At 41.2% G+C, this 12,749-nt stretch overlaps 1 protein-coding gene across 1 annotated transcript in view; it reads right to left on the bottom strand.

The window, feature by feature from the left end:
* The window catches only part of DCC (DCC netrin 1 receptor), a 734,614-nt gene that overhangs the window by 124,151 nt on the left and 597,714 nt on the right, over positions 1 to 12,749 (bottom strand). The window contains exon 20 of the mRNA XM_087715396.1: positions 10,839 to 11,033. Coding sequence (XP_087571522.1) covers positions 10,839 to 11,033 — 195 coding nt within the window. The remainder of the gene's footprint in view (positions 1 to 10,838; positions 11,034 to 12,749) is intronic.

Genomic DNA, 12,749 nt, shown 5'->3' with positions numbered 1-12,749 from the left:
TGGGGTCCGTGGAGTCAGCAATAGGCAATGGCAATCCCTGCAGCCTGAAACGGCTAATGGTTGAGAGGTTGATCCAAACAACAATCAGGCTATGCTGAAGCTGAAACTGAAACAGGCTATTTGCTGTTTGCTACAAGGCAGCAAATTACTGGGAGGCAGAGGCCAAAGGTAGAAGGCAATGGGTGGGCAGAGTTACATTTGGTATATAAGACACACCCAAATTTTCACCCTCTTTAAGGTGGGAAAAAGTGTGTCTTATACTCCGAAAAATACAGTACATTGATGTATGTCACAAATATCAATAGGGACTTCAAGAAGAGGGAGCTAAACATTTAACTGGAAAAAACATAATTGTCAAATTGTACAAGGTACTTAACAAGTAGTATTGTATACCGTATTTTCACGACCAAAAGCCGCACCGGATTAAAAGCCGCAGTATCAATTAACGTTAATTTTTCAAACTTTTTCCACATATAAAGCGCACCGGGTTATAAGCCGCACGTTTCCCGACGCTTCTGGACATCTGTTGCAGTCGCGAGGAGGAGCAGAGAACAGCGTGAAGGTTCTTGGCGCTCCAGGAAGCTACGAAAGCAGTTGGGAGAGGCGCACGGCTTGGTTTCTCCTCCCTGGACGTCACAGCAGCAGCCCCAAACTCACCGATCTCAGTGTTTTTCGCATCGGGGTGTGCTGCAAGAGCATGCCCCGATGCGAAAAACACAGAGTTCGGTGCGCTTGGGGCTGCTGCTGCGACGCGACGTCCAGGGAGGAGAAACCAAGCCGTGCGCCTCCCCCAGCTGCTTTCGTAGCTTCCTGGGGCGCCAAGAACCTTTGCGCTGTTCTCCGCTCCTCACGACTGCAATAGATGTCCAGAAGCGGCTTTTGGGGCTAATGGGGATTCGATTTCCAGCTCGATAGCCCCTGCCGCTTCTGGACATCTATTGCAGTCGTGAGGAGCGGAGAACAGCGCGAAGGTTCTTGGCGCTCCAGGAAGCCCCGAAAGCAGCTGGGAGATCTTTTTCCACATATAAAGCGCACCGGGTTATAAGCCGCACTGCCGGTTTTGGATCAAATTTTAGGATTTTCAGTGCGGCTTATAGTCGTGAAAATACGGTATTTTGTTTCATTAGATTACATGTACTATAGGTGACCACAACAATTTACAAGTTATTATTTCAGTCTTCCAAACATTGTATGCACACATTTGCATACTGCAGAACTCAATTATTCTTTTTTTCCCCATGCATCCTTTGTCCACGTGAAATAAAATGCCTTATGCTCCATGTCTCTTTAACTCTCTCCGCAGGAGCCTACACAGTAATTGTTAATGTTCTCTTCTATGCAACATCAAACATATTCTTTAGCATCCTAAAAGGGAAAAATCCACTGTTATATAATCCAGAAGGTAAGCCAACCATCAGAAGCTCTTTGCATCGTATATAGGGAAACAGATATATTGGGGAGAAAAATAAATCAGTTTTAATGTGTTGCTCCTCCATCCTTCTAGGGTCCAAAGATATTACATATTCAAGCCAAGGCTTTAAATATATTCTGCATAGGTTTTTAGAAAACAAAATGAAATGAGGATCCGCCCCCCCACCCATTTCCTTTTTAAAGGCCTCTCCTGACTGATCTAAATTTCTTTTCTCTACAGAATTTTGTGATATCTGAGATAAATTCCACCAAGGGCATGGTTTTGAATTCATTAACTGCGCAGGGCTGATTAGATAACTAGGTCTGCCTATTCTGCCATGTCACATTGCACAACAGTTATTATACTTTAATGCTGTGTCAAATTTCCTTCCATTCTGCATGCAGTGGAAGTAAAATTGGTAGTGGGGCAACATTCAGATCTTGGTTCGCTACCACAGAAAGGAAATAAATGAAGACTTGTTTAGTCAGGAATCTCGAATTCTTAAAGAAGACTTCAGAACCCACAAGAGGGTAGACCAGCTATCATGTTTTTTAAAAAAAATCTAATTGAAGCAGCTACCTCTTTCTCAGATGTTGCCACATGCATGTGCATGGCTAGCCCCTTTAGCTGAAGTGTGCAGATTGGCACAGACTGAATACTTAGCAATAGCAATAGCAGTTAGACTTATATACCGCTTCATAGGGCTTTCAGCCCTCTTTAAGCGGTTTACAGAGTCAGCATATCGCCCCCACAGTCTGGGTCCTCATTTCACCCACCTCGGAAGGATGGAAGGCTGAGTCAACCTTGAGCCGGTGAGATTAGAACCGCTGAACTGCAGATAACAGTCAGCTAAAGTGGCTTGCAGTACTGCACCCTAACCACTGCACCACCTCGGCTCATACTTGAATGGAACACCACTAGGAAATCTCAAGCTGGTTGGGGAAATCAAAAAGAACATCCTGGAAGAAGATAAGGGCAAAATGCTTCCATGTTATCACCAGAGCAACTACATCAGCAGGTCATATGGCTGTATTCTATTCTCTGTTCTGTTCTGTTCTGTTCCGTTCTGTTCCATTCCACCCCACTCCACAAAACCAAAGCATTTGGTGATATTTCAACAAAATATAGTTTGTTGGCACATAAAAAACTACAGTAATCATTAGGTTACTGGCTAAAGCCCTAAGGAGCTTACAAAATTAAGATTAGTGAAAACAGATTGAAAACAAATACATAGCATGATATATGAACAACTAGCAGAATAAATAGCAGAGTATAACATCCACTCCTCTATTACTATGTAAATACTGTTGTTACCCAGGTTATAAATTTTAAATATTAATCACTATAAGCAAAAACTATGCAGGCAGTTCTCAATTTACAACCATTCATTTAGTGACCAAAGTTACAACAGCACTGGAAAAAAATGATATGACAATTTTTCACACTTACAATCTCTGTAGCATCTGCATGATCACATGTTCAAAATTCAGACACTTGACAACTGGCATGCATTTATGATGGTTGCAGCGTCCCGGGGTCATGTGATCCTCTTTTGCGACCTTCTGACAAGCAAAACCGAGGGGGAAGCCAGATTCACTTAATAACCTTGCAAAACTAACTTAACAACTGCACTGATTCACTTAACAGCCTTGTAACTAACTTAACAACTGCACGGGTTCACTTAACAACTGTGGCAAGAAAGGTCACTAAATCGGGGCAAACTCACTTAATAAATAACTTGCTTAGCAACAGAAATGTTGAGCTCAACTGTGATGGTAAATTGAGGACTACCTGTATATCCCCTACTTTATGCAGTAAAATTTTGACTAGAGGAACCCTTTGATTTGATGATGATGATAATGATGATAATGATGATAATGATGATAATGATGATAATGATGATAATGATGATAATGATAATGATGATAATGATGATAATGATGATAATGATGATGAAGAAGGAGGAGGAGGAGGAGGAGGAGGAGGAGGAGGAGGAGGAGAAGAAGAAGAAGAAGAAGAAGAAGAAGAAGAAGAAGAAGAAGAAGAAGAAGAAGAAGAAGAAGAAGAAGAAGAAGAAGCCTGTTCTCTCTCTTTGCAGATGCATTAGAACCCCATTTATGGTTTTAACAAAGGGGAATCCAAACTTGTCAAGTGTGTTCAGGATAGAATAGAATAGACTAACAGAAATGTACCTTGGAGGTCTTCTAGTCCAACCCCCTGCTTAGACAGGAAACCCTACACCACTTCAGACAAATGATTATCCAACATCTTCTTAAAAACTTTCATTGTTGGAGCATTCACAACTTTTGGAGGCAAGTTGTTCAACTGATTAATTGTTCTAACTGTCAGTAAATTTCTCCTCAGTTCTAAGTTGCTTGATTAGTTTCCACCCATTGCTTCTTCTTCTGTCCTCAGGTGCTTTGGAGAATAGTTTGACTCCCTCTTCTTTGTGGCAACCTCTGAGATATTGGAACACTGCTATCATGTCTCCCCTAGTCCTTCTTTTCATTAAACTAGACATGCTCAATGTCAACTCTGAAGCTGGCCCGACTGAGGCCATCTTGGAGACTTCAGCACAGCAGTGTAATCCTCTGAAGTCTGCTACTGCTTTGGTAAATCGTCTAATGAGTGCGTGGTTTGCATGAGGCACACCTGAGCAGTGCTAAAAATGGAACATGTTGAAGCCTTCCAGGTCTGCAAAGGTTAGTAGAACAGTGAGGGGGGATCTGCTGTGCCACACAATTTAGATTAGCTAGAAAGCAGGAAATCCAACGATTCAAGCTAATATAAATCGTGCATCACAGCTCATCATTGCCCAGCTGATTGTTGGAAATACCGGTTTTCCCTAACTGGTAGCATTTTTTTTACTGCCGGTTTGGGCTAATTGGTCTGAACTGGGAGCATTTCACCCCTGCTTCAGCATTGCCACACTGCTGATGAGGTGTAGGGAGGGGGGAGTAGAGATAGTTGGGGTTTTGTAGCCCCCCAAAAATAGCTTCTCCTGAGAACCAAGGACGTTCCCACAGGTGGGTGAAAAGTGGAGGAGTGAAGTTTCCAAGCAACTGGACAGCATCTCAATTGGGCCATGTGACTGATTGGTTGGGAAACGGGGGAGGGGAGGACTTTAACTTTTAATTAGGTGAAAATTGCAGGGATCTTTAGGGTCTGTTTTCACCAGTCTGTGCCAATAGGAGATATTCAATAAAACTGTTCTTTAAGGAATCTACTGGCCTTGGAGTTCTCAAACCGTTAGTAAAAAATGCTACTGGTTTGGGCGAACTGGTAGTTCTGATGATCAGCTGTGCGACAATCAGCTGTGTCGTGTGATTTCTAAATCGTGCACTACAGCTGATTGTCGCACAGCTGATTATAGGAACCAAACTGGTAGTAAAAAATGCTACCAGACTGGGTGAACCGGTAGTTCCAACAATTAGCTGTGCCACAAGATAACAGCTGATTGTTGCACAGTTGATCGTCAGAACTACCGGTTCATCCCAAACAGTAGTAAAAAATGCTACGGGTTTGGGTGAACCGATAATTCTGATGATCAACTGTACGACAATCACCTGTGCTGCGGGATTTCTAAATTGTGTGGCTCAGCTGATTGTTGCACAGGTGATCGTTGGAACCAAACCGGTAGTAAAAAATGCTACCACTTCAGATGAACCAGTAGTTCCGACAATCAGCTGTGCCACATGATAACAGCTGATAGTCGCACAGCTGATCGTCTTAACTACCAGTTCACCCAAACCAGTAGCATCTTTTTACTACCGGTTTGGTAGTTTCTACTGGTTTGGGTGAACTGGTCTGAACCAGTAGCATTTTGCCCCTGGTTTAGTCCTTGGACTATCTTGGACAACACAGTGATCCCAGGCTGCCTCAATACTGCTAGACAAGGAGATAGTTGCTTGGTGCTGCAAAGAGACTGAAAAAGGAAACACAAGTCCTTAAACACGACTAGCACATGTTGTATGTGCAGGAGGAACTTTTACATTTACTTATTGGAGAATAAATTTCCTGTTCCTTGCAAGAAGGTATTTTTCTGCCTCTTTCATAAAGGGAGTAAAACCTTCTAACCAAATTGAGAAGTGGCTCTTCTTTACAGTTCTGGCTGACACGGATCATCTTTTAACTTCCCTTTTCTTTCCTTCCTACTACTTGATGTAGGAAGAATAGGAGGGCTGTTCATGTTTTAGCAGTCAGGCTGATTGCTGCTTTACCCCTTAATTCCTTGAGGACAATATTTTCCCCACAATGATCTGGAATGCCACTACACCGTTATAAAGAAAATAAAAGAGTATCTGAGCTGCTTTATAAAAGGGGAGGAAAAGAAACAAGAGGATGTAAAAAAGAGCAACCGTCAACTGCCAGCTTCCAAAGTTGTTCCTCAGTAAGAAGATGGGTAATAAATCATTATTTTAATCCAACAAAAGTTTGCTCTCCGTAAGTTCTTTGAATGCCATAAATGTGCTTCATTTATCAGGGTGCAAAATCTCACATGTGATGCACTAAAGTCACAAAGAGTACCAGTAGGTTCAGGGGTGGGATCCAGTGGTGGGTTGCTACCAGTTCGCACTGGTTCGAGCGAACCGGTAGTGGTATTTTGGCTTGGGTTGCAGAACTGGCAGCAACCCAGGCTGGCCATGCCCCTGAACTAGTTCCACGAACTGGCAGCAACCCAGGCTGGCCACGCCCCTGAACTAGTTCCCCGGTCTCTGCTGCCATTGCTGGAATGTTTTTTTTAATGGTCCTTATGCATGCACACAAAAATTTACATTAAACTGTGCATGTGTAAGTAACGTGTGTCGGGCATGCGAGCGAGAGAAGCATGCACGAAGCGAACCGGCAGCAACCCACCCCTGGTGGGATTTTACTGGTTTAACAACTGGTTCGCTGAGCACGAGCTGAGCATGTATGCACACTTTACAGAAAAATCACCTTCCGCATTACTGCTGGCGAGAAAAATAGCTGAGGTGTGGCAATCCACTTTGCTGCGCTGATCAGCTGGGCTTCGGAAAAGGAAATATAGATGAGTATAGCTCAAGGGATGGGCAGGCGGGCCCACTTCAATGTAAGAGTGAACTGGTTCTCTCCCAGCTGATAGTTGGAGCTACCGGTTCACCTGAATTGGTCGGAACTGGTAGAATCCCACCCCTGAGTAGGTTGCTTATCTGTGTTTCTGATTCTACATGTGATCATTTGTACACTGGCACATATAGTTTGCATTAATGCATGTGGTATTTGGTGATACAGGTGCAAATTGCATGAACAAATAGGGGAATGTGGTAGGTCTCTCTAGCAGGGATCCCTAAACCTTCTCTTCCAGTCCTATTGTTTCACCCACCTTGCACACTTCCATGAGTGCTTTTTCTGCCTGTTACCACCATGCACTCTAAAAAAAGTAAAGTCCTCCCTGCATCTTTATTCAGAAGGAAGAGTGTGAAAAATCCCACTCTTCATTGTCTTGCCCTTCTGTAACTTAGCGCAGTATTTGCGTTATCAGAGAGGCTAATTCCCTATTAGGCTTAGGTTACTGATTGCAGAAGAAAATAAATGTTTTTATTATGTAAAACAAAGTCAAGGAATTAACCAAAGACAAAGGGAAAATATGTCTTGCAGGCTTTACATCAGCAGCTAATCTTCATGGCAGGAATGCACAGCTACCCAGCGAAAACACCATACCGCAAGAACAAAATAAGACTCAGAATATATTAGCACTCTCAGATCAATCCATCAGTCAGCTCTCGAAAAGGATCCAACTTCATAACTAGCTCTTTTGTTCCCTGTGAATATTTTATCCTGATTTTCCACCCTTCTCCCAGCTGGGACAGTTTTCTAACTCAGCTGAAATCATGCTAGAAGGATGTCTTTCCTTGAATTTAACTCTACCAGAGAGAGAAGTTTTAGAACCTGAATTTTATAGAGTTTGCTGATTTTGTGCTACAATTTAAATGTAGAGGTTTAGCTTTGATTAACTCTTTAATGTTTAGAGATATTTAGATATGAGATTATGAGAGAGGGAGGGAGGGAGGAGGACAGGGATTTCTTCCTTTAAGTCATGTCCAATTCTTGAAGGCTACCTTGTCAAGTCCCTGAAGATCTCTTAGCAAGATTTCAGAAGTTGTTTGCCATCTTCCTAGGGTTGAGAGGATGTGGCTAGCCCAAGGTCACCCAACTGGCTTTGAGCCTAAGATGGGACTAGAATTTACAATCTCCTGGTTTATAGCCAGGTGTCTTAACTAATTCTATATATACAGTACATGCCACAAAAAATAATCTGTGGTTCAAGTCCTTTTTACTGGTAAGACTTGCCTTTCATTATTTATCTTTTATCTAAATGAATGATTCCAGAAATGTGTTCAAGGAAAGTTAGGCTAAATGGGATACAATTTTTAAATCAATATCTATAGATAAAATACTGCCCTGAAGATCTGTAGTAAGCACACTGGACATAAAAATTATTATTTTGTAGAAAGCAGAAAAATATTGTATAATATAATATTATTAAATTTTGGTGGAGCTATGAAACAATTCCGCTGAACATATTAATTTTTAATATTCCAGACAAAAAGGATCACCTTTAACCTGAAAAATTGAATCACAACAAATGAGCTAAGTCTAGGTCGAAAACAGCAGTATAACTAGGACAACACTATTCATTTATTCCTCCATGGTTTTAATGCAAACCCAACCACTTCATTCTTCCAAGCCATGACTGAGTAATAGTGACAATATATTATACGTGTGTGTGTGTATGTATGTGTGTGTGTGTGTGTGTGTGTGTACAGATACATACATACATGCATATATACATAGATACATACATGTATGTATGTGTGTATATGTATGTACACACACACACAGGTGAAACTCGAAAAATTAGAATATCGTGCAAAAGTTCATTTATTTCAGTAATGCAACTTAAAAGGTGAAATTAATATATGAGATAAGACTCATTACATGCAAAGCAAGATAGTTCAAGCCGTGATTTGTCATAATTGTGATGATTATGGCTTACAGCTCATAAAAACCCAAAATCCACCATCTCAGAAAATTAGAATATTACATGCAATCAATAAAACAAGGATTGTACATAGAACAGTATCGGACCTCTGAAAAGTATAAGCATGCATATGTACTCAGTACTTGGTTTGGGCCCCTTTCGCAGCAATTACTGCCTCAATGCGGCTGGCATGGAAGCTATCAGCCTGTGGCACTGCTGAAGTGTTATGGAAGACCAAGATACTTCAATAGCGGCTTTCAGCTCTTCTGCATTGTTCGGTCTCATGTCTCTCATCTTTCTCTTGGCAATGCCCCATAGATTCTCTATGGGGTTCAGGTCAGGCAACTTTGCTGGCCAATCAAGCACAGTAATCCCATGGTCATTGAACCAGGTTTTGGTGCTTTTGGCAGTGTGGGCAGCTGGAAAATGAAGTCAGCATCCCCATAAAGTTCATCTGCGGAAGGAAGCATGAAGTGCTCCAAAATCTCCTGGTAGGCGGCTGCGTTGACCCTGGTCTTAATGAAGCACAGTGGTCCAAAGTCCTGTTGCTCCTTGGTCCAAAGTCCTCTTTTCTGATGAGAACAACGTTTGCCAAAAGCACCACTATGGAGCATTGCCAAGAAAAAGATGAGAGACATGAGACCAAACAATGCAGAAGAGCTGAAGGCCGCTATTGAACCATCTTGCTTTGCATGTAATGAGTCTTATCTTGTATATTAGTTTCACCTTTTAAGTTGCATTACTGAAATAAATGAACTTTTGCAGGATATTCTAATTTTTTGAGTTTCGTGTGTGTGCATCTGTCTGTATGTGTGTGTGTGTCTGTGTGTGTATATGTGTGTATGTATGTATGTATGTATGTATGTATGTATGTATGTATGTATTGTGTCACATTGTGTATGTATATATATTACATTGTACAATATATATACAAAACATTTGGTACAATATATAATATATACAATATATTGCATTGTATGTTTGAATCTATCTATCTATCTGTCTGTCTGTCTGTCTGTCTGTCTGTCTGTCTGTCTGTCTGTGTTGTGTTGTGTTGTTTTGTTTTGTTTTGTATTTTCACTGCAGGATGAAGGCCTCTTCCGCATGTTTCCAACCAATAGGGTCCTGAGCTTTATTTTGTCAATTGGGCCCACAATACTTGCTGATGTCGTCGATCCATCTTGCTTTAGATCATTTTCATGGACACTTTTTATCAAGTGGGATCCATTCTATGACAGCCTTGGTCCACCTGCCATCAGTTCTTCTTTCTATGTGACCAGGCCATTTTACTCATTTGATGATATCAAATACCTTCGTTTGCTCTCGAATCCATGTGCAGGTCATTGTATCGTGTCTTTTGATGTTGAGTATGTATCTTCCCATGGCTCTTTGTGCCACTCATAGCTTTTTGCATCAATTGAGAGTTTGGCATTTCACTGGCATATGTTACAGTAGGTAGCACACACTGATTGAAAACGTTTCTCTTGAGGCATAGGGGAAGGTTGTTCTTGAAAATTATGCTTAGCTTGCCAAATGCCTGGTAACCACATTTAATACACCATTCAATGTCCTTTATTCTATCATCTTCCATTGAGAACCATTGGCCAAGGTATATTTAGTGGTCTACTACAACTAGTTCTTCTCCAGATATACTTTTTTTTCATTTCTTTAGTGAATTTATTAAACACTAGTCAATAACCCAGCATTTCCCAGATATTTATTTATAGGGGGGGAAATGTCCGGACCAAACGTAATTTCTAATGTTGGATTTTCTCCCTTACCAGAGGGAGCCCCCTTGTGGAGGACTGTGAAGCCATTACCATGGCAACTCCACTGCGCTATGCAGTAGAATCCAGTATGGCAGTAAGGCACAACAGGCTATATCTTAACAGAACACACACACACCAAGGAGTGTTAGGGGTGTCTTACCCCCACAGTATTTCTCTTCAGAGGATAAGTTATCTGTGTACCAAATTTGGTTGAAATTGCTTGAGGTGTTCCAGAGTTATGCTGGAAAACACACCCACACCCACACCCACACCCACACACATTTATGTAGCCTTTCTGGGTGTTGTGACAAGAGAACAATATCATCTGCCAATCTTAAGTGATTTAAATAGGCACCATTGATTTTTATTTCATATTTTGCCCATTCTAGTTTGTGAAATATTTATTTATTTATACGCACCGAGAGACACCCCAAAAGTGGTATATATAGACTGATGTACTGTATGTATAATACTATTATTCATTGATTTTATCTGGTTATAATCGACTACACTAAACCATTTCACAATTTTACCAGTAGGATCTTACAAGGCCTGGTTTGGACCCTTCTACTGTCAACAGAGAAACCTGAGTAATATTTTAGTGCCTGCTAAACTTTTTCAAGAATGTCAACACAAATAAGGAGCAAGCCCAAACCTTTAAGAGTCCGGAAGAGGATAGGATCAGACAGAGGTCCCACTCCTTTGGCATTTCGAGCTTGTATTCTGAAGTAATATACTGTATCCAGATTCAGCTCCATAATTTGATGCGTAAGTCGGTCTCCACTGATGGTTTCCATGATCCAGTCGTCAATGGGAGAATTCTTTTCCAAGGTGTAGAACAGAATGTAAGCTGTAAAATATAGAAGGACACGCCATTCTTCTCTGTTTACACACATAACATATTTGCATTTATTAAAGTAGAAATGTCAATGCTTGTACAGAGTCAGATCTAACCCAGTCTCAATTGTGTGAAAATTTATTTCCAATGTCAACAGTGTTATAAATTGATTTACCATTAGTATTCTTTTACAAGTGTATCTGAAAAGGTATTTTTTTCGGAGCTGGTGCCTTGGAGTCAGCTTTAACTTCTGGCAATTGTATGGACTTAGCAATAGTGGTTTGCTAAGTGGTTTACCATTCTTTGAGTGGTTTGCCATTGCCTACATTCAGACCAGAAAGTAGGAGTGGCCTAAAATCACCATCAGCTTTTATGCCTAAAACAGGACTAGAATTCGTGGTATCCCTGGTTTTTGCCCAACACTATTAGCCACTAAACCAAACTGCCTAAGATGAATTATTAAAGCTTAATTCACTGAAATTCCTCAAGTCTTGGGCTGCAAATTGAACTATGTTAACTCCTGCTTGCAGAACTAAATCTTAATGTTAAACTCATAGATTTGGATCATGACATTTAAGTTATATTTATCCATCCATCCATCCATCCATCCATCCATCCATCCATCCATCCATCCATCCATCCATCATCTATCTAAACTGCTTAGGACTTAGTGTCCAAAAAGTGCAATGGAACTTACTGTATAGTGGTGGGATTCCAAATATTTTCCTACCAGTTCTATGAGATTGTGCTTTGCGCCTGTGCATGCAGCACTCAAAAACCACCCTCGGTGTCAGCGCTGGTGAGCTGATCTGTTTTTTTAGCTGTGCCATGCAAATCAGCTGAGCTAAAAAAACAAAGGAATATAGGACAGGGAAGGACAGGGGTGGGAGGGTGGGACCAACCAGAGATGGTATTTGCCAGTTCTCCAAACTACTCAAAATTTCCAAAACTGGTTCACCTGAACCGGTCTGAACCGGTTGAGTACCACCTCTGAACCTATAGGAGAACATACTATCTTTTCTTGAGATAGTATGGCTGCTTTAGGGTGTTGCATTTGAACTCCAAAGCACCCTTTAGAGCTTTTAGCAATAGCAATAGCAATAGCAGTTAGACATATATACCGCTTCATAGGGCTTTCAGCCCTCTCTAAGCAGTTTACAGAGTCAGCATATCGCCCCCACAGTCTGGGTCCTCATTTCACCCACCTCGGAAGGATGGAAGGCTGAGTCAACCTTGAGCTGGTGAGATTAGAACCGCTGAACTGCAGATAACAGTCAGCTGAAGTGGCCTGCAGTACTGCACCCTAACCACTGCGCTACCTCGGGTCTTTTAATCCAAAACCAATAAAATAAGAATTATTGCAGCACTTCACATCTTGTTTTCTGATTAATAAAGCTCCTTAGATGAATGTAGATGTAATTGAACTGAAAGATGTCACAGGCAGACAATGTCCCAGAAGTTCCTTGTATGAGGCAAGCACAGTGTGCTCTTTTGCATGATTGCTCCAATCCAACAGTCACAAAAATGCAATCTTTTTGCAACTAGAGATCACACATTTAGGAGAACCATCTGAGGGTTGTGGGAAGTGGAGGTTTTTCTGTAGGTTAGTTGAGTCAGCATTAAGATAAAATAATTACGTTATATCTAGTAGAAATATGAGGGACCTAAACTCACATTTCCCTTTCCTTCCCAATCAATTTACTTCCTCTCCTTTCCCCTTTTATCTTC

Source organism: Thamnophis sirtalis, unplaced genomic scaffold (assembly GCF_051295495.1).
Source record: "Thamnophis sirtalis isolate CommonGarterSnake01/CBP01778 unplaced genomic scaffold, rThaSir2_p1.2 scaffold_5, whole genome shotgun sequence".
In the NCBI taxonomy this organism is placed as follows: domain Eukaryota; kingdom Metazoa; phylum Chordata; class Lepidosauria; order Squamata; family Natricidae; genus Thamnophis; species Thamnophis sirtalis.
This window is presented reverse-complemented; position numbering and strand designations above follow the sequence as displayed.